The sequence below is a fragment of the Emiliania huxleyi genome, assembly GCF_000372725.1.
Source record: "Emiliania huxleyi CCMP1516 chromosome Unknown EMIHUscaffold_168, whole genome shotgun sequence".
NCBI classification, from domain to species: Eukaryota; Haptophyta; order Isochrysidales; family Noelaerhabdaceae; genus Emiliania; species Emiliania huxleyi.
This window is the reverse complement of record NW_005200902.1, coordinates 80,204-106,000: the sequence shown is the minus strand read 5'-3', so window position 1 is coordinate 106,000 and position 25,797 is coordinate 80,204. Positions and strand designations below refer to the sequence as shown.

The following is a 25,797-nucleotide window of genomic DNA, read 5'->3' as shown; positions in this document are numbered from 1 at the left end:
GAGGCGCGGAGGGTGCCGAAGTGTGCGGTACCGGCGATGGTCACGTCGAGCGGACGACGCGCGCCTGGCGAAGGAAGAGGGTGTGCCGCTCATCACTGGTCATCCGTTGTCAACGGCAGGTGAGTCGGGAGGCGCGCGCGTCCGCCGGTTGCATTGGTGGTGATGGAGACGGTGCCGACAAAGTCGCCCTCGCCGCCGGGAATGCACCTAACCAGCCAACCCATGCCCCTAACGAGCAAACGCATGCCCCCCAACTCGTGTCCCGTCGTTGGGGGAGGAGGACGCCGCCCTCGCCTCACTGGGCGGTGGCGGCGGTGCGATCTCGCGCAATCTCGATCTCGCGCGATCTCGGCTGTCGCGCACTGGATCGTGGCGATGGTGCGCGGTATGGAAGGGTGCAAGACCCGACCCATCCCGCTGTCGTCCGAGAGGAAGAGCTCGGTGCCCTCCACGCCCTTCTCGAGCTTGACGAAGATCTTTGAGACGACGAGCGGCGCCTGAGTGGCCGGGGAGGAGAGGGGGAGGGGGAGCCGGAGATGTGGCCGAGATACGGCTCGAGCTGCACGGAGATTGCTGCACAGGACGAGGGGCGCCGCGGTGCAATCTCGGGCAATCTCGGGTCCTCTCGACGCGCCTCGGTGTATGACGTCACCGTCACCGGCAGAGTGGCGGGCGAGGAGCGCGAAGTGAGAGTGCCGAAGGAGAGCTCTCGCCGCTCGTGGTGCAGTCCGCCGCGCGCGACAACCACCTCCATCGGGATCGTGAGGGCGACCTGCAGGCACAGGCCGCTGCTGCTCAGCCTCGCCCCTCCCTGGGCAGCGCCTGGGCAGCGCCAGGCGTCTGGTCGGGGCGTGTGCAGGTCGGGGGCGTGCGGTCGCGCGCCTTTTCGGACCGCACGTGCACGTACCCCCAGTACGTGCCTACAGGGGGAGGGCTCCGAGGCGGCTCCGAGGCGGCGTAGGGAAGAGCGTGCGCACGTGCCCCTCCAGTGCGGTTGCCGGAGGAGGAGGCGCGGAACACGACGCGGGCGAGGACGCGCGCCTGAGGACGAGATAGGGGGGAGATAGGGGGGAGATATGGACGAGATAGGGGGGAGATATGGGGGAGATGTGGGGGAGATATGGGGGAGATGTGGGGGAGATATGGGGACCCGCGCCTGAGGTCGACCTCCAACCGTCACTCCACCCATGCTTCGGGCGGAGGCTGGGGGGAGGCGCGAGCCTCGCCCGGCGGGGCGCTCATCTCGGCTCATCTCGGCTCCTCTCGGCTCCTCTCGGCTCCTCTCGGCTCCTCTCGGCTCCTCTCGGCTCCTCTCGGCTCATCTCGGCTCATCTCGGCTCCTCTCGGCTCCTCTCGGCTCCTCTCGGCTCCTCTCGGCTCCTCTCGGCTCATCTCGCGAGCCTCGCCCGGATCTCGGCTCATCTCGGCTCATCTCGCGAGCCTCGCCCGGCGGGACGCGCCACCGCTTCTGCGCGTCGGGCGAGAAGTGCCTGGGAAACAGGGGGCCGGGGGGGGGAGGGCGTCAGCAGGGAGGGGCGCAGGCGCGGCGGTGTCGGGCGAGTTGCGGCGCTGCCCGTCGTCGCCGTCCGGCATGGCGAGGTGCATGAAGGACTCGGAGGTGTAGATCTCCTTGACGGCGAGGTGCTCTGCCACGTGCGGGTTGAAGATTCGGATCGGAGGGCGGAAGGACGCCTCGACGGGCACACGGACCTGCGGCGCAGCAGGCGGAGGCTGCAGGGCCGCGGGGTGTGGTTGCGGTGGCGGCGCGGCGAGAGCGGGTGTGCGGCAGCGAGGACCAGGTGTGTGTGTGTGTGTGTGATGTGATGTGGTGTGGGACGGCACAGATCACCCTCATGCCACCACCCTCCCTCCTCCTGTGTGCCCCCTCCTTCCCTCCTTCCGTGCGAGACCGCAGCGGTACGCCCCGTGCGGGCGTCAGCAGGAGCAGTCTGTGTGGCACTGCAGGACGAGAAACTGCGGCACGGCGAGCGAAAGTGCTGCGAGGCAAGTGCGCTCACCCCGAGGAGTGGAGCGACGCGGTACGGGGACTCGACGCCGTGGCCGGTCATGGTGCGGACGTAGACGCCGGTCGACGTGGAGACGCGCATCGTGCTGTTCACCGGCCCCAGCAGCCGAGGGAGGAAGAGGACGGAGATGTTGACGCGCGCTCCAGGCGAGAGGGTGATCGGCTTGAATTGAGGGCCGTGGAAGTGGACGTTGTCGGTGGAGACGGAGAGGACCTCGAGGTCGACGCTCCCCGCGTTGAGCATCTCCGTCCGCGCAAACACCGCCTCACACAGCGGCCGCTTTCCAAACTGCAGGCGGCGGGCGGGCAGGGGAGGAGGCGGTGGCGGCGGCGAGGAGGGAAGCGATTGAAGGGTGTGCTGCTAGGGCCGCGCTGGCAGCAGGCCGAGAGCGTCGCGCAGCGTCTCGGAGGTGCCGCAGAAGTGTCGGCTCACCTCAAAGTCCGTCCCCTCAAACCGGAGAGAGAGCGAGTCCGACGGAGGCTGATCCGCGAGGTCGGGCGCGCGCTGCGGGACGGACGCCTCCCCCCGCTTCCGCGCGAGTGCCGCACGCGGCCCCGCCCCCCCAAGCAGCCCAGCGAGGAGGACCGGGAGTGCCAAGCGGCATGCCGCATGCCGCATGCCCCCTGGGGGGCCCCAGTCTGTGATGTTTTGCCCCCCGCAGTCGGCCCCAAAAAAGAATTTTGCGGCAAATCTGAAGTTGGTTTTCACAGATCACTCGGCGAGCACAGATTACTCGGAATCGAACAAAATTTTAGGATTGTAGATCACTCGGATCGAACAAATTTTCCTCGCAGATTACTCGGCTCGTTTTCCTTCCCCATTTCAGTTCCGTGCCCAGTGTGTGTGTATGTGTGTCGTGAGAGGTTTCTGCTAAAATTCTTTGATGTGCTGGCCTTTCGTTAAAAAAAAATGGGGAGGGAAGTGGACGGGGCCTGAGCCGACCTAGCCCTAAACGGAATGGGGCGCCCAACACGTGATGTTTGCAGTCGGCCGCAAAAAAGAATTTCGGCGTGGCCCTGTGTGGTGGCGGCGTGCCGTCCTCCCATCCCTCCCTTGGGCGGCCTGTTTTCTTTCTTTCTGCCGGTGAACCTTCTTTTGTAGACCGCTAGGATTGAGAGCAGCCTCGCTCTCAATCCTAGAAGTCGAAGGATTGTGAGCAGCACTCCTGGCACCCACGCTCGCAATCCTACATCTTCTAGGAATAAGAGCAGCTCCGCTCACAAGGTGACTGGTGACGCCTACGACTACTACCAGCGCGCTCACAATCCGTCCGAGCAAACTCTAGGGTTGCGAGCAGCTTGGCTCACAATCCTAGCAACATGCCTCCGGTTGCGAGCAGGAGCGCTCGCAATCCTAGAACTTTCGCCGATTGCGAGCGACACCGCCCACAGTCCTACGACTTCTAGGATTGCGAGCGGGTCCCCTCGCAATCGGTGCGATCACTGTTTGGATTGTGAGGAGACCCTCCCAGCGCGCTCACTCACAAGCGCTCGCGGCTGGAGCGATTGGGAGCGCCCTCTGTGCGCCTGCTAGCCAACTAGCAGTCCTTGGATCTTGGGTACGATTGTGAGCGCCGCCGCTCATAGTCCTACAAGATGTAGGATTGCGAGCGCTACTGCTCGCAATCGGAGGCATGTTGCTCGGATTGTGAGCAAAGCTGCTCGCAATCCTAGACTTTGCTCGGATTGCGAGCGCGCTGGTAGTAGTCGTAGGCGTCACCAGTCACCTTGGGAGCGGAGCTGCTCTTAGTCCTAGAAGATGTAGGATTGCGAGCGTGGGTGCTAGCAATCGTACAGAGATGCTACGATGCGAGGAGTGCTGCTCACAATCCTTCGACTTCTAGGATTGAGAGCGAGGCTGCTCTCAATCCTAGCGGTGTACAAAAGAATTCACCGGCACTGACACAGGTACACCACGGGAGCCGCCTAAGCGACTCCTGCGAGGAGGACTCGCTCCGCACGAGGGGCTGCAAGTAAGTGCAGATGTGGGATGTGCATGTGCATGTCAGTACGGTACTGAGCCAACACCACACACCAGCCCTTGTTCGTGAACTGGTTCATGAGGTCGCGCCCGCTGTCCATCCAGCGTCCTCCCTCACTTGAGCACTTGAGCACTGGATAGGGTCGATTCCGCATGGTACGGGACCCCATGAACACCCAGAGGCAGAGCCCAGTGCATGGAGCATGCCGTCCGCCACATGGGCTAGCACATGGGCTGCCTCACAGACACAGTCAGTCAGTGCACAGTGGCACATCTCTCCCTTAGCGTTTGAGAGAGAGAGATTTTTGAAAACCAACAAGAAATCACGACTCTCACAGTGATTTGGGCTCGGCAGCTTGTCAGCCCTCAGCCGAAGCTGGGGCCGGTCCCGTAGCCGAGAGAGCCCGCGCCGCCGCGCCGTTGAGTTCGACGCGGTCGGGGGGCCTTGCGGAGAGGCCAGCGAGAGGCTGGCTGACTCGCCAGAGGTCGATAGATACTCTGGACGACCCATAGGATGCCACGAATGCCTGAAGGAGAGGGAGGCGAGGCCAGAGGCAGACTCAGCTGCTCTCGGGTGATCTCGCTTTGGTGGCCGAAGGACCCGATGGTCCTGTCACATTCGCGTTCCGAGTCGTGGGGGTAGAAGATTGCGGGGGGGGCATCGAGTCAGCACTTCCTTGTAGTACAGCGGACCGCCAGGCTCGCCGCGGCAGCATCCGCAGGGAGGCAGCATATCAGGCACCAGTCTTCTGGAGAGCTCAACAGCTGCAGCCGCGATGGCAGTCCAGAGTCGGCCGTGGTTCGAGCGAGCAGCTTTTGGCTGCGGGATCGAATCGCGGAAGGCTCATGCCCTCGCGGAGCGACCTCCGCGGGTCGCGCGGCGCGCGCGTGTGCGAAATGCGACAACAGACGACAGACGCCTGTGAGCGCTGAGCGACTGAACGACCGTCGCCGCAATCGACACCGCCGCCATTTTGACGAGCAGCGCGAGCGCGCTCGTCGGCGGCCAGCCGTCGCGGGCCGGGCCGAGCCCGGCCTCAACCGGCCGCGCCGCCGCAGCAGGCCCGGACGCCGGAGGCCCACATGGCGGCCGACCAGCTGATAAGGAGCTTTCTTCTAGCGTTTGCCGCAACACGACGAAGTGCAAAGTCCAAAGAAAACTTTGGATGGGAGAAGGACAGAGATCAGAGTGCCTACCTACCCGCGCCCTGGGCTGAGTAGAGCTGTTACTCTGAGCGGGAGCACCACCCGCGCCGCGGTGCATGCAGCTCTGCGCCTCGTGGACGGGGCGCTAGCCGTGCCACACCCTCGCCCAGGCCCCCTCGCTACGTACTCCAGTACAGTTTGAAACACTTAATTTTTAAACATTTTTCTTCTTTCGTCATAAAACAACCAGGGGGTTTCTTTTCCTCTCCATCAAACGCGCCTTATAGGAAGGGGGCGGGAACGCCGACGGGCGGCTATGGCGCCAAAATTCGAGCCGTACGACGGCTCGTACGAGTGCCTCATGTGGCAATTCAGTCCGCCACGCACCTGCGCTGAAGTGCACCAACTGCACCGCAAACCCGTACCACGTCACCTGCGCGGACAAGTGGGCAACGACGTGCCCGCAGTGCGCAGCCTTCGGTGCAGCCATGGCCAGGGAAGGCCCAGATTCCGACCGAGCATGTCGTCAAGTTGGAGCCCGCGGACGAACCGGCGGCTGCGCATGCGGTGTCCGCGACGCGCGTGCAGCGCCAGGCCGACGAGACGGCGACGAACGGAGGGTGCGGCCTCGCCGGGCTGCGGTCTTTCGTCTGCGCTAAGTTCAGAGAGGGTGCCCGTGTCCGCGCTAAGTTCAGAGAGGGCTGGGCGCTTGGTCGGATCGTGGAGCGGAGCGAGCGCACGTGGATGGTGAAGTATGACGATGGCGAGATGAGAGATGACGTATCGGACTACTTGCTCAAGGAGCCACAAGAGCCGACGCTGCCTGGCGACGGGCTGAGCGGTGGTAGCGAGTCTCCGCTTCCGGTGCTCAATGCCACCCCCAGCGCACTGCCGATTCACCCTGACGAGCCTGACGTCAGTGCCGCAAGCATAGCAGCTGCGCTGTCGTTCGAGGCCGGCGTGCAAGCGCAAACTGAGCCCCGGCTCTTTCACAATTATGCTCTCTCCGGCAAGCTCTACGAGTCGTCGCTCGGTGGAAACAGCCGGAAGCTCAGCTTCGTCGAAGCCCTTTCGCAATGTGCCGTCCCCCTCCCCAACAAGCCGCACACTCACAACGACGCTCGGCTTGAGGCCGCGTGGCGGGCTGGCGACGAGGACGCCTTCAAGGAACGCCGCGCGAGTTGGCTCCGAAGATGACAGCAGGATGACAGCACCGTACGTGAAAATGCTCACTGGCATCGCAATGTCGACCTGGAACCTGGTCATCACACGCGACCGCCCCGTTTCCGAGTTCGCGCTGGGCGTGCTCACGACCGACACTCACGAGTGGCTGTCTGAGGAGTTCGTGAAGTCGGAGGAGCGTGACTACCCAGGCTCGATGGGGCCGATCGGAGTCCGGCGCGTGAAGTGGCTCATGCGTGGCGCATGGAAGGACCCGAACAGGAGGCCAGTGCTGACACACCCTACGTGTGCGGCATTTTCAGCGGGCTGCAGGCCTGCACGGTGAATGAGCTCACGGACGTGGACAAGCAAGGGGAGGTTTTGCGTGGCCTAATGGCCAACTCTCGTCCGTTTTGAGCCCACTGCTCCGAGCGTGCGTCTGCTGCCATCGCGCATGAGAGCGAAGCCACTTTGCGCAATTCGACGCCTGAAGCTATCGCGTATCGGTCGCCGAACGAGTTTGCATGATGCATGCCCGACACATGGGATCAACACTTTAAAATAAGTAAGACTGGTAAAAAAGTGAACAGGTCCCCGCCCGTGCGATCTGGGATCAACACGCACTCTGACATTAAAACAGTAAACTAAAGAAATGATTGGTCTCGGCGCGCCTCGCGCTGTCCATTTTTCAACTCTGATCTCTGTCCATTTTTCAAAGGCAAACTACGTGGGGGGTGGGGGCCCACTCGTAAATACGGTACGCACTCTCACTGTATTACGTATCAGGAGCACCGGGGCGACAAACCGCATGGCCGCGTCACGCGTCAGGCAGCATGCGACACGCCCGGACCGCGATGCTGGATGCTCGGCAGCGCCGGTTGCATGGAGATGGATGAACCCAAGCGTACACGTATCAGCCCGGCTGCGCGCAGCGCGCCTCGAGCGCGCGCAAGTTCTCGCGCAAGATGATGTCCTTGGCGCCGCCCCGCACCACGCTGCACGCTGCCAAGAAGCGCTCCTGCAGCCTCGCCTGCTGCAAGCGCGCCACCTCACGAGCTGCTCTGAGTGTGTGTCTAGCAGTTTCGGACCCGGTGACGGCGACGCCTCGTGTGGGCGGCTTCCCCGAGCCGATCGCGCGCCGCGTGTGTGCGCGTGTGGAGCCGCATTCTTGCTGCGACAGGCGTGTGAGACGGACAGTGGCCGACAGACAAGCGTCGATTGATTGATTGATGAATGAACGAATAGGCTCGCCTGCACGATCTGCGGCGCCGCGTCCACGTCGTGCGCCTCGCAAAAGGCGGCCGCCTAGGCAGTCGGTCATCACCCACCAATCAACGATGTATCAATCAGACGGGATCGCGGCGTAGAAGGCGGGGCCGCCTTCGCCAGCAGCGAGTCGACCCCGTGCAGGAGCTCGCCCAAGCCCATCACCGCGTGCGCCGCATCCGAGGCTGCCGAGGCGGCGGAGACAGCGGAGGCGGCGGAGGCGGCTGAGGCGGCGGAGGTGGCGGAGGCGGAGGCAGCCGTGTGTGCTACTGCTCCTCTGCTCACTGTGCGAGGAGCGGAGAAAGCGCTGCCGCCGCTGCCACGGCTACCGCCGCCGCCGCCGCCGCCGCCGCCGCCGCCGCCGCTACCACCGCCACGGCTGCCGCCACTGCCACCGCCGCCACTACCACCGCCACGGCTGCCACCGCCTGCGGAGCGCGGGCTGGCCGCCTCTTGCGTCGCCGCCGCGTCGAGGTCGATGGCGTTGGCGCGCGCCTCGCGGTCCCGCTGCTCGCGGCTGACGGAGCGCGTCACCACAACCTCGTCCTCGTCTGAAGAGCTCAGCTCTACAGTCTCTGGTCGCAGCCTGCCTTCGGGCGTCTGCCGCTCGGCGCCGTTTAGCAGGATCGTGTAGTAGATCTCGCCCGGGTCGTCGGTATGGACCTGCTGCACGATGGCTGAAGCAGCGAAGCTGCCCTCACGCACGTACACGACCCGCTCGCCTCGCCTGAACCTGGGCTGTGCCACCCGACAAGCGCTGCCGCTGATCGGCCGCTGCCGCACCCGCCGTGGAGCCTCTCCGCCTCCGTCTCTGGCGCGGCGCAGCATGGCGGCGGGAATGGCGGCGCCGCCGCTCTGCACGGCGGCGGCGGCCCGGTTGGGTGCCATATATGTGTATGTGTGTGTGTGTACGCAGGCCGACTGCCCAAAGGTCGGGATGGCGGGTGGCCCTGCTTGCTCATGCTTACCTGTGAATCACGCCCGCTGTGAAAACAGTTGGCGGGGGATTTTTTCGCCAGTCAATAGAGCATGAAAATACCTTTCAGACGGTACCTTTCTGTCCTCCAGAGTCGAAGAACTCGACCGGTGGCTGGCCGCCAAAGTGGCTGGACGGCGCCGCGGCGCACACTGGTGAGCCGCGGAGCACACTGAGGGAGCTGTCCTCGGCGCAGCCGATCGGCTCCCACGGCCTGGGTGATGGCAGTGGCACTCTCTGAGGCTCCCTGATTTTTTCTGGTATTTGTTGAGCACTCTCTGGTCACCTTCGCCGGGCGAGCCTGGCTCTCGCTGCACAGCGGCGCGAGCGACCCTCGGTGAGGCTGCCGATCGTCGAACTGGGCTTAGCTCTCAGTCATATCTCCGGGTCTCGCGTGATGCTCATCGCCGCAAGTCGACCGTCCACCCCCCATGTCCATCCAGTCAGCGCATGCATCATGGCGGTGCGTTGCCCGCCCAGACACGCGCGCTTCACACCGCCTGAGCGATTACCGCGTGTCACGCAGGACCGGGAGCGAGAGGCTGCACGGGTCCTCAACCCAGCAGCAACGGCGTACGAAGTGCTGGATGTTCCGCCGAATGCGACCCATGAGCAGATAGCGGCCCAGCACAGAGAGCTGCGGGTCCGCTGGCATCCGGACAAGCACAGAAACAGCCACGAGCGGGCAACGCAGATCTTTCAGAAGATCGAGCAGGCCTGGGACACGCTCCAGGATCCATCTCGCCGCGCTAAATACGATCAGGAGCTGCGCCGTCAGGCTGTGAGCCAGGACGCATTCGCTGGTGAGGGCAGCATCGGTGCGACGTTGCGGAGCGGTGCTTACGGCCGTATCTTGAAGGCGATGGAGGAACTTCCACGAGGCTTGGCCGACGACCTGTTGCTCCCCCAGATCGTGGTTGTCGGGTCTGAGAGTGCCGGCAAAAGCTCCCTGATGGAGCGCATCGCCATGCAAGCGTTCTTTCCTCGCGCTGAGGGATTCTGCACGCGCATGGCGATACGATTAAAGATGATGCACCGGCCCCACGAGAGCCGAGTCATGATTCGCTGCCTGAACACATCCAACGGGCAAGTCGCCATGATCAACGGTTCGAGGGGGGCAAGTCGCGCAGAGCAACGCTTCGAGGTCGATGGTGTCGAGCACACTTTCATCCAGCGCATCATCAAGGAGTTCATCGCGCAGGTGCATGGACAAGATGATGGGCGGAGCGTGCTCACCGACATCGAGATCGAGATTGAGCTTCGAGCGTGCAACGTCCCGACTCTGACGCTCGTTGACCTCCCTGGCATCGTCAGCATGCCCGCAGATGTCCGGCAGCAGACGCTTGAGCTCACGCGCCGCTACTTGCGCGATCCGAACACTCTCGTGCTGTGCGTCATCAATGGCAACGAGGCAGCTCTGCGCGGATCAAGGGCTCTCGAGGAGATCAGCGAGCATGCGGTCGCCCGACCAGCCTTTTCCAAGACGATTGTGGTCACGACGCGGACAGACCTCTGGGTGCAGAGCAACGGGCTGGTTGGTCTCGCTCGAAGGCTGGCCGATCCCAAGAATGAGGTTGGGTGCGAGCCGGTGGCTCTGATTCCGGTCATCAACCGCGAAGCACCGAAAGAGAATCAAGTGGATGGTTACTCGCTGCCTGATCTTGTCAAAAAAGAGCGCGCGAAGTTCGAGGAGTGGCAGGCAAAGGAGCCGGGGCTACGGGGCAAGCCGCTTGGCATCCTAAGTGTACTCGACGCGCTGAATGACCTCTTTGAGACGCATATGAGCGAGGTCTGGGTCCCGCAGGCAAAGAGAAAGCTGATAGCGCTCAAGGAGGCCACGCAGAAGCAGCTTGGTGATTTCGGCACCTCACTCTCGAGGGAGGATGCTGATGTTGTGCAAAAGCGAGCCTCCGAGGTGATGCGCCTGCTTCTGGAGAGCGAGCTGTACAATGCGTCGATGGCAACGGGCATTGGCGCTGCCGTTGACGCTGTGTCACCTTGGTTGCACTGGCCCCAGGCTGACGCTGCTGCGACAGCGGCAGCGCCTGCTGCAGGGGCCGCGACACCTTTTCCGTTCCATTCGGCCCCGGCACCGGCGGCGGCGGGAGGCTTGTTCGGCGCGCCGGCGGCCGCAACGCCCGCCGCCGCTTCGTTGTTTTCGGGTGGATCTCGTGGTCACTCTCGCTTGAGCAATGCAGAGGATCGGGTCGACAGCCAAAAGCTGTGGAGAGATAACATCGATGCTTTCGATGCACAGCGGCTCATCTCATCCGTGCTACAACATGTCATGGCAGACGACACTCCCCCCTTGCGCATCAAACGCCTTTGCAAGCTTGCACCTTACGCCACGGAGTTCGCCAATTCACGCATCAACCAATGGAGTGCAGACCCCCCTCCGATCCCGCCCGATCTGACCTGCGCAAACGCTAAGAGCAAGCTGATTGACGCGGCATTTGAGTCTGTGCTCGTCCCGCTGCTGCGCAGCCTGAAGTCGCCTGAGTTCCGCGCCTTTCTTCTTGCCAAACGCGACTGGTTCCAGGAGTCTGCAGCGGTGGCTGCACAGCGGGCGGCACTCAAGAAACGGATCAGCGATATCGACGTGGCTGGCCGGACATTGGAGGCGGTGGAGGAGGCTGTGCGGCGCCGCTCTGTCCCGCCAGCCAGACCGTCCCCTGCCGGCGGTGCAGGTTGGCCGCCAGAGCCTCCGGGAACTAGCCGGGGGAGTCGGAGTCGGAGGAGAGGACCGAGAGCCTGAAGTGGACGAAGACGAGCAGGTCGAGTCCGCACGCCGGGCGACGGACCCGCTCTACGTAGGGGATGGGACATGGCAGGGATGGAAAATGGCAGATTGTTGGTGACGGCGCGCGTGAACCTGCCCGTTGTCGTGTCACGCTCACCTGTCATCGCTGCGCGCTGGCGCGCTGCTGTGCCTGTGGCGCGCCTGCCATGCGGCACGCGCGCGGTCACGCGCGCCGCGCGGCGGGTGGCGCGGGGGTCATGCGCTGTGCTGGCGCGGCTGTCGGGGCGGGGCGGGCGTGTGCGTCCGTGTGCGCCCGACGCCTGCTCGCCCGCTGTCAAAACTGTCTCACTGACACTCGCACCGTCGCTGACGTACAAGGATACAATACTGAACACGTCACGTACCTGCCCTCCCTCCCACCGCCTCCTCCTCCGCCCCCACCACCGCAAGCGCCGCCAGCGCTGCCGTCTCTGCGCGCAGAATGTTGCGCCCGAGCGAGACAAACGCGACGCCCGGCGTGGCGGTGACCGCCTCGAACTCCGCCGCCGAGAAGCCGCCTACAGTCACAGCAGATTCGGGCGTCACGTCTCGAGGTGTCGAGGCGCATCCTGCCCAGAGAAGAGAAGAGAAGAGAAGAGAAGAGAAGAGAAGAGAAGAAAGGGAGAGCGAGAGGGAGAGGGAGAGAGAGAGGGAGGGAAAGAGAGAGAGAGAGAGAGAGAGAGAGAGAGAGAGAGAGAGAGAGAGAGAGAGAGAGAGAGAGAGAGAGAGAGAGAGAGCGAGAGCGAGAGCGAGAGCGAGAGCGAGAGCGAGAGCGAGAGCGGAGAGAGCGCGCCTTCCGGACCGACCAGCAAGCCGGCAGATCGCAGCGCGCCGCTCCCCGCCTCCCTCGCCGCCCTCGCAAGCGGCGTCCCTCCGCCACGCTCGTCGCATGCCCAGAGCGGTCGAGACGCATCCCACTCCGCGAGCGCCGCCTGTGCATCACCGGGCCAGCCTCGGGCCAACCCACGCCCCCCTCCAGTCCTCTCTCTCTGCCTCTCTCTGTGCCTCCTCTCCCTCTGCCTCTCTCCCTCTGCCTCTCTGCCTCTCTTTCTCTCTCTCATGCTCTCGCCTCGAGGCGCAGCGGCGGCGAGAGGACCGGCACAGTCAGCCGGCCGCTCTGCTCGGCCGCCTACTCGACGCAGGCGGCGTGAGGGGAAGGGGGCACAGCTCGCTCCACCGCTGCGGCGCCCGCGCCTCTGTCGCGATGGCGGAGAGGCGGTCGAGGTTGAGAGAGCGGGCGGCGCACCTAGTTCACAGCTGGAGGAGTGAAGAGACGCTGCTCAAAGCTGAGGTGGAGAGACAGGGCGGCGGACCTATGTGAATACACAGCTACTCGGAGCACCGCGCGCATGCAAGGGAGACGAATACAGCGAACAAAGCGAATACCGCTGAGCGGATGCAGCTGAGTACGTGTCCTCTCGAGCGCTCGTCAGTACTCCCTCTAGGGCGGCGCACCTCTCGCACACGACCGGCTGGAGGGCTCCGGCGCCGAGCTCGGTCGCCTTCTCGACCAGCGTGGGCAGTCGGGCGCCCTTGAGTACGCCAAACAGCAGCGTCGGCCCTCCGCCTTCCTCTGGCGCCGGAGGAGGCCGCAGCCGCGACAGCAGCGAGACGCGGCACTCGCGCTTGCCGATGGCGTCGACGACGGCCTCAAACTCGCCGTCGTCCGCGTTGAAGAGGCGCGCGCGGCCGCCCTCGCGCAGCCGCATCACCGAGAAGAGGTAGTGCCGCTGCGCCTCGGGTAGGCCGACGCCGCAGCCGGCGGCGAGAGGCTGAGGCACATGCAGCCTCGGCCCGAGGGCGCGGCCGCCGCCGGCGCGAGCGCAGGCGCCGGCGCCGGCGAGCGCCAGCGCAGCGAGAGATGACATATGCACACGAGCTCTACAATTGTATCAGTCTGGGAATACCTTGGTTGAGCGCGCCGTTTTGAGTGGCCGATTTCACCCTCGACCCGGTCGCCGCCGATGGCTCGCGTTGTGCGGGTCCAGCGCCGCGGCCAGCCAGCGACACCCTCGCCGGCGGCCGGGCGGGTGCGGACGCGAGCTGAGTGCGAGGTGTCGCCGCTGTTTGAGCTCACCTCTGCCGACGGCGGTGCGCCGAGAGAGCCGCGCCCGGCTGACGCCGCAAGTCGGCCAGTAGTTTGCGAAGATAACATTCGACAATGGCGACGAGACTTGGAATTTGGCCGCTCTACTACCTTTACTCAGCACCTGTGCGCTCACAATACCCGCCCCGACGCGCCCTGCCTCGTAGGTGAGGCTGAGCCGGACGCAGCGCCGCTCGCGCTGCGCGCGCCAAGGATACAGCGGCCTCGGCCGCGAGGGAGGCGCCAGTCGGGCGCGTCGGCCGTGCCGCTGCGCAATGTCCTGCCGCGCACTTACGACGCCGTCAACGAGCTCCTCTTCGCGCTCTCAGAGCGCCATCCGCTCTCCATCCGGTGCGGGCTGGCCGCACACTTCTCTCCTCCCTCCTCTCTCCTCGCTACCCTCCCCTCGCCCAGGCTCGCCTGATGAGTGGCCGCGGTTGTCGCCGGTGCTCGCCCGCGACGCGTCGCTCCGTCCCACGTCGCAGGCCAGGCAAACAGGACTGGCTCGTCGACGGCAGTGGTACGTTGTTTGTCGCTCACTCGGTGCAGTCCAACCAACAATGGGAGACGCCGGCGGAGGTGGCGGTGGAGGTGCGACGCCGATGGGATGTAGACTACGACGCGATGGCCACGCCGATGAGCGCGCTCGCCCCGGACTACGCGACCAAGGAGGACGGCGTCCTGCGCGTGCTACTGCATGACAGGGTCATCTTTTGCAACCCAGCCTATGCCGAGCAGGGCGAGGGGTGCGGCGTGGGCGGCATCCTACCCGTGTTGCGCAAGCTCGTCGACGGCGACGTCCGCGTCCGCGGGTGCACGCTCGTCGCGCTCCTCCCTTCGTGGACGAACCAGGAGTGGTTCGCGCGCTACGTGCTCGACGCCAGCGAGGATCGCTTCTCCCGCCCCCTCCATCGCCAGCGCCCAGCTCCTCGCCCACCCCTGCGGGCGCGCGTGTTCACTCTCGCGTCTCCCGCCCGCAGGTGTACATGTTGCAGTCGCTGCTCAAGTTCACCAACCCGCATCGGCCGTACGCAGCGCACGCGCCGCAGGCCTACCCGCACCCCTTCCTCCTCTGCGTGTGGAGGCCGGCCGGCTCGGAGGCGCCAGCGCCCCCTCCGCGGCGCTGGGAGCCCCTCGCCATTGAGGCCCTTCCCAAAACGCACCACATGCGGTATGTGCACTTGCGATGGTGCTGTGTGTGCGGCAAGGTCCGTGTCCTGCCGCGATACCTCGATCCGGTGTCCTTTCCTGCGGATACCTTTCGCTGCTCAGACTCCCCGGACGTGAAGTACGGCGTGTGCGATGCGCCCGAGTTTGTGTTTGCTTATTGCTAGCTTTCTCTCCTGTGTGCGCACACGTTGTTCTGAATACATGCAACACGTGAAGCGCTCGCGCGCTACCCGACACACACGCTTGCGCGCAGGCCGACTCTCTCTCCTGACGTCCCCTAGTGCCTAGATTTCATCCAGCTCAACGTCCGCCTCGCCATCGGCTTGAGCGATCCACGGGCACACCGCAGCGGCGGCGCGCAGTGTCGCGATGCGAAGAGCAAGGTCGGCTGCGTCCACCCACCATGCGGTCGTAACGAAGCTCGGACTCCCCATCACCCAGAACAGGCGGCCACAGAACAGCGTCGCGTCCACCCGCCGGGCGTGGTGTGCGCAGTCCAAGGGGAGACGGAGCTGGTAGCGCAGGGCGAGCGCGCGGCTCAGCCGCTCCGCCGCAGCGGCGACTGCTAGCGCGATGGTCACTGCATCGACCGCGGCGCAGAGACGCTCGGCGAGCTCCGGCAAGGGGAGAGACGGGAGGCCGAGGCTAGAAAGCATCGATGCTGCTGCGAGACCGACTCGTAGACTGTGCAGTCGCGGGCTCCATGCGACAGAGCCGAGTAGATGCTCCTGCAGAGCCGAGGTTGCGCACAAGCTGCACGCCCTCGCCCAAAAGAACACGCTTGGACAGTCCCCGAGCACTAGCGCCCCCAATCGAGGGAGGGCCGAGGAGATGGCAAAGAGCAGTGCGAGCCCGCTGCGCCGCGTCAGGGCGGTTGGCGCCGGCCGCGACTTGCGGTACACTGCCCAGCACAAAGACACCAGCAGGGCTCCCGCCTCTGTCCAGATGTCCTGCACGTTCCGCTCGAGAAAATCGAGCGTTAGCACCAGAGTTGCCAGCAGAGCGGCCGACGAGGCCGACTGCACGCGGTGCGCAACAGGTAGGGCGGCAGCGGCGATGAGACCTAGCACGAGCCACTCGAGGCGCCGGCCGGGCGCCTTCGGTGCATGCGGTCGACTCGACCGCCGCACCACACCCGCCCCGCCGGCGCCTCCAGCGGGAGGAGCGACCGCCGGTGTGGTCCCCTCAGCAGGAGCAATCGACTGTGTGGCGCCACTCGCGCCGCTCCCACCGGCTCCGCCTTGGTCGTCCTCGTGGTCGCTGCGGGGACTGTCGCCGCCGCCACCGCCGCGGCCGCCGCCTCCGCTATCCTCGTCGTCATCGTTATCGTCGTCGTCCTCACCGCCGCCGCCGCCCTCGTGGCCAGTGGAGTCGCCGTCGTCGCCGTCCTCTCCCCCCACCTCGCCGGCATCCTCGTCGTCGTACCAGTCCGCCTCGCCGTAGCCGAGGGCTTCGGCTGCGGCCCTCTGCGCCGCAGTCAGCCCCGCCCAAGGCGTCGAATACACCGGAGGCTGCTCATCTGCGTCCCACGTGGCAGCCGCCCAACCGAGGGCCGCGGCGCTCCCCGCCTCCTCCTCCGTGAGCTCGGCCCAGTCGGCCTTGTCCTTGGCGCAGGCGGCTTCGGTCCAGTCCTCGTCGTCCCCGTCCTCGCCCTCCTCCTCCTCGTCCGCGTCGAAGACAGCCTCCTCTTCCTCATCTTCCCCCGCCGCGTCACCCCCCACAACCGCGGCGAGGACCCCGCCACCGCCAATCACGGCTTGCACCGTGGCCACCTGCCTCTGCACCCCGGGGGTCGCCGCCGCACGTGCTTCCGCCTCGAGGAGAGGCATCAGATACACCGTCAGCAAGGACGGCGCGCGGCCCTCAGCATGTTTGCCGCTCGGGAGGCTGCTCGTGTCGAAGCTGCGCCGCTTGAGCTCCTGCACCACGTCGGGTCGCTTCATGCGCTTTAGGTCGGGGCCACGGCGAGGGCATCCACGACTGGACACGGGGCTGGGTTCATGCTCGCGTGATGCGCCTGCATGCGCGTCTCCAGAAAGGCGAGCAACGGGTCCGTCACCACCCGCAACCCGTCGTTAGCAAGCGGCGGGAACTCGGAGCGGAGCACCGCAGTGAACGCGGCGAGTTGCGCCTCGGCTCGCCGCATGGACCAACGTTCTCCCGCTGACGTGCGGTAGTGCCAGCCGCTGGGGACCGAGTCATCCTTGGTATCGAGCGCCGTGGGCCTGCACGTCCAGCGTCCCCAGTGGTCCCACCGCACGCCGCCGCTCCTCCTGGGAGTGGGGCGGATGCCGTTCGAGAGCCATGTCTGATGGCTATTACACAGCCGTAGAGCCACAGGCTCGCCCGAGACCGTCACCACGCTGGGGAGCGCATAGTACTCAGCGAGGCCGACCCGGCCGCCTTGTCCACCGTGCTCGATCGAGACCGTTGCCACTGCCTGCGAGGCGGGTCGCAGGCTGCGATGACACCTCTCCGGGGAGGAGCAACGCGGATGCAGGAGGAAGTGCGAGGAGCCAGCGTCGTATGCGTCGCAAAGGTTGTTGTTGCAGTGGGCGCCGCTGCCGCTCGGCGGGTAGTGGTTTTTGCAGCCGGGCACGCAGCAGGCGCCCAAGAGAGGCCGCGCCTGCAAGAGCAGGCAGGGAGTGGAGGTGAGCCCTCCGCGGCGCCGCCGCTCCAGCGCCCCTCTTCCCCCTCAGTCCGGCTTGCACACCGGAGAGGGCGCTGCACCAGTCGCGAGAGAAGCGGTGAGAGCAGCGAGGAACGCGGCCAGGCGGAGGAGCGGCGCGGTGCGCGGCCGCGTGCAGCTGCGCATGGTGGGCGGAGCCCGCACGGACGCACGCCAGCCGGTCCACGAGCATGTTTCCCATTGGTCGTCGCGGCGCCGACTTTGTACGGCGAATCTAGTTAGAACATTATGTAAGAAGAAAGCGTTGCAACAGCCCGCGCGTGAAACGGAGCGATGGTGCGGGGACGGTGCCCGCCGCGAAAACATAATCGGACCACACGCGTGACAGCAACGTCAGACGTCGCCACTCATATGACTCCTCCGGCGCATCTAGGGTCGTGGCTCGCGTGGGCCACGGAAGGAATCCTCTCTTCAGCAGCGCTGCCGCGCACTGCGATAGCTTCTCACCCCGCACCCTCGCGCGCAGACGAGCCTGCTCATGAGAACCGGCTCGGGATCTTCCTCGTCGAGACTGACTTCACCAAGGCCGCCTACGATGCAGCTCTGGCGGGAGACGCGCAGCTACGACGCGAATGCGACGCAGCTCTACAGTCGATGCAGTTCGAGCCACGCGACTGGGCTAGCTGCATCTTCATGGCCAAGGCTGGGACCTGGAGTGCCAACGTGCGGATACCACACACAGGGCTTTCGACTCGTGATGCCTATCGTGTGCTGCTAGAGGAATGGGGAGCGCGCCAGCGGGGCTCGCTTTTTTCTAGGAGCAACAACATCGCCATTCGATTGCTATATTTTGCAAGCCCCCTGTACGAGAACCGTGCCGACCTGGAGCCACTTGCCGCGCGTGCCCCGCCCGGTGACAAGTGCTCCATTCTCAGCTGTGGGCGCGGCCGTGTGCGCGCGCGTGGAGGCACGCATGGAACGTGCAAAGCGACTGCGCATCAAGACGCGGCGGGAGAGAGTGTAGTGCAAAATCATCGCAGTCACGCGATCACGGATACGTGTGTGCACAAAAAAAGCAGGCGGAGACGACATGCACAAGTGACCGTAATGGCCGTCGCGAACGGAACGACACGCGTTCCCGGACGCAAGCGTGCGCGTGTCGTCCCGCCACGCTGCGGCGAAAACTCGGCTGGCGCAGTAATCGCCGCAGTAATCGCCGCTCCACGACCGGGCGGCCTCGTCTCTTGACGGGGAGAGCCGCCTGCCGGTCGAGAGTGGGCGATGAGGCGAGAGCGAGAGACGCGCGCACGCGGCGGCGCGCGCACGCGGCGCGCGGGTCCGCGCAGGAGCGCGTGACAGCGACGGCGCCCTCGCTCCGGTACCTGCGAGGCACAGGTAGCGTTGGTGCGTGCTGCCGTGCCGCTGCGGCGACGAGGGCCGCCGCTATCCGCTGCAGGCGCGCCGTGACGGTGCCGAGGCGGGCCAGGCAAGCGTGGCGCGGTGACGGGAGGGCGGGCGGTGGATCGGGGCGGCTCCGGCCGGCTGGGGTCGCGCGGCGGGGCGGCGGCTCGCATGGGCGACGGCGAGAGAGGCGCACCGGAGAGCGGTATCAAAGCTCGAAGATAACACTTGAACTGGCCGCTGTCGAGCTGGCCGGGCGTGCCTCGGACGCCCAACTATCGGATGGACCGGCCTCTACCCGCGCCCCGGCGACGTGCCACCTGCGAAAGCGGCGCAAAGGCGGTGTCGTCCGAAAGGCGCTTGCGCGGCTGTTGCGCAGGCCGCGGTGCGTCCAGACGCGGACTGTGCGTGCTCCGTGGCGGGTGCGTGGTACGAGGCGGGCACTCGAGCTTACCCGGGGCAATTTCCGTCACATGCGGGCGCGTGCGGGCGGCCGCAAGCTCACCGTCCACTCAAAAGCCTGCATCGCGCTCAACCAAGGTATTCCCAGACTGTATCGGCGAGCGCGCGCGAGGTCTGCTTTTTTTATTTATATCGGTCTGTCGCGACCTCCAGTGGGTTTTAGGTTTGTTGTACGTACGTACTTATAGCTTACTGGGAGAAAAGAGAGAGGGGGGTTGTGTTCTCTAGGCCCCTAAGGGCCCTACGCGCGGCGTGAGAGCTCGGAAGCGAGCTTTGCACGGCGATCGAGGATGGCACGGTTCACCCCCTTCACCGAAGCGATGGAGATGCGTTCCGCGTGGTGTGACACAAATGAGAGGCGGGAGTGGGGAGGGTACGCGGTGCGGTCAACGCCCGAGCGTTGAGCCTTGCGCGCAAGGCGGTTGATCTTTGCAACTGCTGGCGGCGAGAAGCCGCCGCCGAATGTCTCGTGGAGAAGCAGGTTGAACTTGTTGCGTTTGGTGAAGATCCCATCATGGTAGTGGCCACGCTGTGACTTGACGTAGCCTTGGCCGGTGGTGTGGTCGAACGCCCGTTGACCACGGAACCCGCGTTGCTTGCAGCCCATGTTTGCAAGGCGGGCGCGCTCTTCGGTGTTGCCGAAGGCGAACTTGTCTCCAACGGAGCCGGGGTTGCCTCCGGTGTCGGCGCGGCCGACCCCAACGGGCAAGCCACCCCGGAGGGGGGTCCAAAGTTTGACCTCACTGATCTCGTCTTTGCCCCCGGGAGCCTCGCCCGGTTCAGCCAGGTCGGTCTTGTAGCCCTCGTTGAACTGTTTGGTGAGTTCTGGTTTTTCGGCATCTCCCATAACGGGCCGGGAGACGGAGACGGCGTGGACACAATCGTACCAGGCGCGAAGTACGCCGTCGTGTGGGCGCCGCCGGGCGGCGTTGTTGAGGAACCAGTCGCCATGGTAGTCCTTTGCACCACCGACTGTGTCCCCAAGTTCGAGTGCCCGCGTGACAGTCGAGCGGCACTGCGAGAGGTGAAGGCCGTTTCGGCGCTGAAGCTCGCCGATGAATATGTCGTCTGGAATGCATGTGGCATTGCTGCCGTCGAGTTTTGTGTCGAGCCACCGCCCCGCGTAAGGCTGCGCAGTTGAGACGTAGCGGATGGACTCGCGTAGACGTATTTTGGTGTCGCCTGGCTGCCAGTTGGCTGCCGTGTAGTCGTCGAGGGCGCGCCACTCCTTCTGCAGATCGAACCAGTTCCAGATAGTCTCGATGGCAGCAAGCGCCCGCGCGTACGGGCTTCCTGATTTGCAAGTGCCATCGATGACTGACTCCGGTGTTGGAAGAGACTCAGAAGTGGGGAGGCTGACGCCCTTGGGGTAGAACTCAGAGATCTTGCCGCCGCGCAAGGTGTAGTAGATGTTGTCGTCGCGCGCGGCTCGGATGGAGGCCACCTCGTCTCGCCTCGAGAGCGCGGCTCTGTACGAGTTGACGGCGGCGTCTCGTGCACCGTACCCGCCGGAGCGCTCGGCTTCGGCAAGGTCCGGGCTGCAGGCCACAAGCTTTGACCAGCATTTGAGGAGGGAGATGTAGTAGGCCTCGGCGGGGCCGCGCACGCCCGTGCGGCCCCCACCCGTGTCGTTGGGCACGCCGACTGATGTGACGCCCGTGTCGACGCCGGAGCCTCCCGTGATGGTAGGGAGCATGGCCTGCCTCCAACCCAGGTCTTTGTATTTGGCAGGAGTATCCTCTGCCTCCGTGAGTAGTTCCCACGATTTGCGGATCCGGTTGCTCCCGTCGATGGCCGGGCCCTCGCTGATCTCTGGTGGCGTGACGGAGCAGATGTACTTCGTCTTTGGGCAGGCCTGACGGGTGATGAGGTTGTACTTGAGGTGTCCAACGTTCTGAATGCCCTCGGTGCATTCGAGCGTGTCGATGAAGTCGAGCGGACGGAGGTTTTTGGCGAGTCGTTTGCCAATCGCCTCCGAGGCAGCCTCTGTGTCGCCGAGATAGGTTCCGACGATTTTGAAGCAAGCCTCGCGTCCGGTGAGGTTCCCGTCCTCGTCTCGGTGGTGCGGCGAGCCGACCATGAAGGGGGGTACGCAGTCGAGGTCGCCGCTCGGAGAGTAGATGATGCACTTCTCCTCGTTGTCGAGGTTGCCAGCGACATCTTTTTGCACCTCGAGTGTCCCGCCCTCTCCGCAGTAAGACTTGACGGCCTCTGCCACGGTGTCGTTTTGAACCATGTCGTCGATGAACGAAACGAAGCGGGTAGTCGGGTTCTTCTTTTGCACAATGTTGTCGATCTCGTGTTTGACTCCGGTGGTGCACATCCCTGAGAAGGCGCGCCCTTGGGCGCCGCCGCAGCACGACCGGATGTAGCCGTCGGCGTCCTCGCCGGGCGGCTCCAGGCTGAGCGGGTCCCACGGTGCGTCGGCGTCGCTCGGTCCGGCCGCCCGAGGGTCCTGGAGCGGTCCGTCCGCGCTGCACAGACGGAGGAAGCTGCGTCGACCAAACACCAACCGCATCGCCGGGATGATTGCCGGATTGCGCCTGCGCGCCCACTCAAAACAGACAGTCCTGCCGCACCCGCTCGGGTCTGGGTTGTACAGGAACGCCTTTCACACGCGCGACGACTTGCGCGTGCATTTTCTTTTTCCCGTTCGAGGCACTTTCCGAATCGCTCTTCACAAAAATCTAGCACATGCACATGCTTGCCCTCGCGCTCCAGCCCTCTGCGCTCGTCGTCGGCGGCACGCCGCCAGCCGTCGTGCAAGCCCCTCGTGCCAGCCCACCAGTCATGATGCCCAAGTTTCTGAAGGATGCGTTTCCGGTACGCACCTAGTAGTAGCAGTGCTGTGTAGCCGCTGCCGCTGCTGGGTGCCGCCTGCGTGCCGTCACGCCCTGTTCCCTGCACATGCCGTCATCCGTAGAACCTCGAGAAGCCGGACGATGCCATCGCCTCGGTGCAAGAGGCGTGGAGCGACTTTGTCGGCAAGATCGTCCCGGCCGGCGCCGAGCCTCCTGTGATCGAGGTCCGCGAGCCGACGGCCGCCATCTCTGCGGCCGGCAAGGCGATGCCGCTGCTCGGACCCGTCTTCTCTGTGGAGGCGGACTTGCAGGCGCTCCACGCCACACTGCTCACACTCCCACTTCGCCGGCGCTCGGGCAGTGGTGCACACGGATTCACCACACCCACCCGCACAGCTCGCCTCCCACCTCCGCAGGCCGCGCTGACCAACTTCGGCAGCTACGACCCGGAGGAGGTGCGGGCAGAGATCGCCTCCACACTCTCGTCCGCGCCCGTCGTGGTGTACACCTACGGCCTCTCCCCATTCTCGTCCGAGGTGGTCGCCATCCTCGAGTCGACAGGCTGACAGCTCAAGGACACCGAGCGTGAAAACGCTCCCCGATATCACCCGAGATTGCCCGAGATTAGGCTGCCAGTTCAAGAACGTCGAGTTGGGAGCGGAGTGGTTCGCGCTCGGCGGCAAGGCGAGATTGCCGGAGATGACCCGATATCGCCCCGAGACCAATGTACGCCCCCCACCGCCGCCCCCCACCAGTGTGCGCCCCCACTGCCGCCCAGGGCTCCGCCACGCGGGTCGAGCTGCGCAAGCTGTATGGGCAGGGTTCGTTGCCGCACGTCTTCATCGGCGGCGAGTGGGTGGGCGGCTACACAACCGGCGGGCCCGCGGGCGGCCTCGCCGGGCTGGTGGCGAGCGGCGAGCTCGTGCCGATGCTGCGCAAGGCGCGGGCGCTGTGAGCCCGTGGCGGGCATATAAATCCGTCGTGCAGCATCCCACACGCGTATTACTGGATTTTCGTAAAGAAAAAATCCCTTTCTACTGTGAACCTTAACTTCGATCTTGCCCGCGTGCATTACCTCTGTGGCTCTGCGCTCTGGGCTCTGGCCCACCAAGTCCCTCTGCGCCTCTGGACGTGGACCCCGTACCGTAAGGCGGAAGACTTTTCACGTCTTTTTTAGTGATTAGTCGAAATGCCCCGTGTCTAAAGCCTCCGTAGCTATACGGCTCTCTTTTATTCATTTACTCTTCTCGCCGTTCTCGGCTTCCCTGACCATGACGCTGACCCCCTATGGAAGCCGCTATGGGCCAGCCTATCCCTATGGGCAGGCTTAGCGAGGCCGAGACAGGCGGAGGCTCGAGCACTTGCCTACCCACCATCTTCTGCGGCTGGCGCGGAGCTCGAAAGAGGAGGCCGCTGCAACTGAGCTCCGCAAGAACCGTAGGCGGAATCGGGGGCGGGCGCCGAGCCACTGGTCTCAGCACTTTGTGCGCGGCTGATGGGAACAGTGAGGATGGCGGATGTCGGACGGTGCCCGCAAAGACATCGTCGGCGTTTGCGTTTGCGTTCGGCGGTCCCGGCGGTGCGATAAGCGAGCGAGTCGATGAGGGCCAGACAGGGCGGCTTAGCACAGTTGCGCCGTGCAGGTAGGCGGTGGCAGCGGGAGGAGCAGCAGTAGCAGTAGCATCGGGAGGGGGGCGAGAAGGGCAGGGAGCAGCAGGCTCCGCCGTCCAGAGCGGCCGCATCGCAACGGCGTTCGAGCTCGAGGTACGGGATGCGTTGGGGCTGCCACCCGATCGAGTGGCAGTGGTGGAGGCGAGGCGCACGCAGGGATCGCTGCAGGTGGCTCTCGACGTCGCCGCCGCGGAGGGCGAGGGCGAGGCGTCTGCCGGCGACGTTGTCGAGGCGCGCGATCCGGCCCTAGCTTCTCGAACCGAACGCTAGCTCTGGCTCTGGCCCTGACCTGATGCCAAGGCCTCTGAGGTGGCGGTGCTGCCGAGGTAGGCGCTCCAGGCTCAGCTGGGCGACGCGTCATCGAGGCTGCGCGCCCTCCGGACGGCGCGCCCCTCGCACGAACAGCGCCTCTTCAGGATGTCTTGCGTGCGAATAGGTTGCGCACCTCGGAGGTGGGGATGAACCTCGACCCGCTCGCGGGCGTGGGGAGGGTGCACTACGACGACGACGACGGCAGCGAGACGGTCACGTCGGTCAGCCCGGACGCAGCCTCCCTCGAGCAGGCGGGCGACGAAGATCGGTATGACGAGCGCACCGAGGACGGCTCGACGGTAGCGCCGCCTGCGAGCGGCTGGACGACCTTTATGAGGTACACGTTTGTCTTCGCCGTGACTGCGGGGCTGTATGCCCACTACACTCACGCCATCGGCCTCGTCGCCTTTTGCAACGGCGAGTGCAGCGGCCCGGCGGAGCGTGGCTCCTACCAGGGCCTACGGGCCCACGTCGGGGGGAGGGCGCACCCCCAGGCGGGCAAGGACTTTGTGTTGTGAGAGGCGATCGGAAGCGGGCGAGGAACGAGGGCTTCACTTTCAGCCTTCAGCCTTCACCTTGTGTCTGGTCTCGTCAGCATGTCTCGGCTCTCGCTGCTTCTCCCTGACCTCTGTGTGCTGTGACTGTGAGAGCAAAATGAGCAAAATCGACAATGATAGAGTTCAATGGAGAGAGCCGTAATGTTAAGTACATAGTAGATTTTTACGGCTCTTTCAGAATTGCTTCTCATAACGCGACCGGAAGGACACGCAGACACGAGGGCTTCGGCTTGTGAACGACGACGAGATCGGAGATGCCCCCTCAAAACGAGAGGGTGGTGGGTGGAGTTCGGCGTTCTAGGTGGAGCGCCTGCGAGTGTCGTACCTTAGGGTACCCCTAGGCTTAAAAGGGTGGGCCCTGGGGCGCCTGCGGCTTAAACGGCTTAAAACCGGCCTAGGCCGGTTTTAAGAGCTGCTGGGCCGCCAATTCCTTAAACGGTCTTAAACGCTTAAACGCTGCGGGAGAGCTCCCGAGGTCGATGGTCCGGGAGGCTCCCCAGTAGACGCCGGAGGCCGGGGGAAGCTGGCTACAGTCAGCTGGCACGCGTCCCCTATGCGAGTATGGCTCCTGCCAGTGCACCAGACTTACAGATGTGTCTTCAGAGGCGGGTTTGTGCCTAATGACGGCAGTATTGGAGAAAACGGCGCGGAACGCAGCCTCCGCGCAGCGACGCGTGCCGGTGAGGCCGATTTTCTTAAACGGTCTTAAAAGAGAGACCCCCCGTGCCTGCAATCTCTTAAATGACAATCTGAGCCCCCAAACCTCCTCATTTCTTAAAAGGTCTTTAAAAAATCCGGCCCTCAGAACCCTAGGGGTACCCTAAGTGTCGTACTGTATTAACTGTGCCTCACCGCGCCTTGGCGCCGCCGTCATCGAGCTCGCTCCTCCACCGGTCATCCGGCGCCACCTCCGGCGCCCCCCTGTGCGCAATCCCCGCAGCCCCGCCCTCGGGCAACGGGGAGATCGCAATCTCGCCCTCGCGGGCGGAGTCCGAAGGGCCCAGTGCTCCGGAGGAGAGAATGCAGGCGGCGACAATGACGCCTCCGCCGAGGTAGCCCAGCGGGCTCATCTCCTCGTGCAGCGCGAACCACGCGAAGGCGGCCGCCCAGAGCGGCTCCGTCGAGAAAATGACCATCGCGTCGCTCGCGGAGAGAGTGGACAGAACCTGCGCCTCGGCGAAGCCGCACCTACACAACACTCTCGCTGCTGCGCGGCTGCGCGGGAGGAGGTGGGCAGGCGCCGTGGCGAGGCAGGCACCCCGCCGTCGTCACGACACCGCACCACAGCCACGCCGCCACTACCTCCGGGCGGTGCGACGCCAGCGACAGCGCGTCGCCCACGTGGCGCGACTGCAGGAGAGGGGGGTGGTGGT

General features: G+C 65.0%; 7 protein-coding genes across 7 annotated transcripts in view; 4 read left to right on the top strand and 3 right to left on the bottom strand.

Annotated features, from left to right (window-relative positions):
- Positions 1-4,297: 4,297 nt before the first annotated feature.
- On the bottom strand, positions 4,298-5,119 carry EMIHUDRAFT_441978 (hypothetical protein; the record flags this gene model as incomplete). The annotated part of the gene is given in 3 exon segments (XM_005784757.1): positions 4,298-4,654; positions 4,668-4,930; positions 4,955-5,119. Coding segments are annotated over 2 exon segments (422 nt in total), but the record flags the coding sequence as incomplete, so codon positions are not given.
- A 3,834-nt stretch (positions 5,120-8,953) lies between these two features.
- EMIHUDRAFT_530367 (hypothetical protein) lies at positions 8,954-11,311 on the top strand (the record flags this gene model as incomplete). The annotated part of the gene is made up of 2 exons (XM_005784808.1): positions 8,954-9,019; positions 9,083-11,311. The coding sequence occupies 2 exons, from the start codon at positions 8,954-8,956 to the stop codon at positions 11,309-11,311; spliced, it is 2,295 nt and encodes a 764-aa protein (XP_005784865.1).
- A 381-nt stretch (positions 11,312-11,692) lies between these two features.
- Positions 11,693-13,203, bottom strand: EMIHUDRAFT_112387 (hypothetical protein; the record flags this gene model as incomplete). Its single annotated transcript, XM_005784756.1, has 3 exons — positions 11,693-11,853; positions 12,469-12,581; positions 12,791-13,203. 3 exons carry the CDS (start codon positions 13,201-13,203, stop codon positions 11,693-11,695), a joined length of 687 nt encoding a protein of 228 aa, XP_005784813.1.
- Positions 13,204-13,287: 84 nt separating this feature from the next.
- Positions 13,288-18,065, top strand: EMIHUDRAFT_364570 (hypothetical protein). Its single transcript, XM_005784755.1, has 3 exons — positions 13,288-13,426; positions 13,589-13,936; positions 17,934-18,065. Exons 1-2 carry the CDS (start codon positions 13,300-13,302, stop codon positions 13,843-13,845), a joined length of 384 nt encoding a protein of 127 aa, XP_005784812.1. The 5' UTR covers positions 13,288-13,299; the 3' UTR covers positions 13,846-13,936; positions 17,934-18,065.
- Positions 18,066-21,783: 3,718 nt separating this feature from the next.
- Positions 21,784-22,839, top strand: EMIHUDRAFT_456096 (hypothetical protein; the record flags this gene model as incomplete). The annotated part of the gene is made up of 6 exons (XM_005784754.1): positions 21,784-21,906; positions 22,007-22,195; positions 22,301-22,445; positions 22,513-22,568; positions 22,663-22,740; positions 22,825-22,839. The coding sequence occupies 6 exons, from the start codon at positions 21,784-21,786 to the stop codon at positions 22,837-22,839; spliced, it is 606 nt and encodes a 201-aa protein (XP_005784811.1).
- Positions 22,840-24,013: 1,174 nt separating this feature from the next.
- Positions 24,014-24,385, top strand: EMIHUDRAFT_230925 (hypothetical protein; the record flags this gene model as incomplete). Its single annotated transcript, XM_005784753.1, has 1 exon — positions 24,014-24,385. One exon carries the CDS (start codon positions 24,014-24,016, stop codon positions 24,383-24,385), a length of 372 nt encoding a protein of 123 aa, XP_005784810.1.
- Positions 24,386-24,592: 207 nt separating this feature from the next.
- The window catches only part of EMIHUDRAFT_456095 (hypothetical protein), a gene marked incomplete at its 5' end in the record, with an annotated part of 3,411 nt that continues 2,206 nt past the window's right edge, over positions 24,593-25,797 (bottom strand). The window contains 3 exons of the mRNA XM_005784752.1: positions 24,593-24,749; positions 25,258-25,612; positions 25,683-25,774. Coding sequence (XP_005784809.1) covers positions 25,273-25,612; positions 25,683-25,774 — 432 coding nt within the window. The 3' untranslated portion in view covers positions 24,593-24,749; positions 25,258-25,272. The remainder of the gene's footprint in view (positions 24,750-25,257; positions 25,613-25,682; positions 25,775-25,797) is intronic.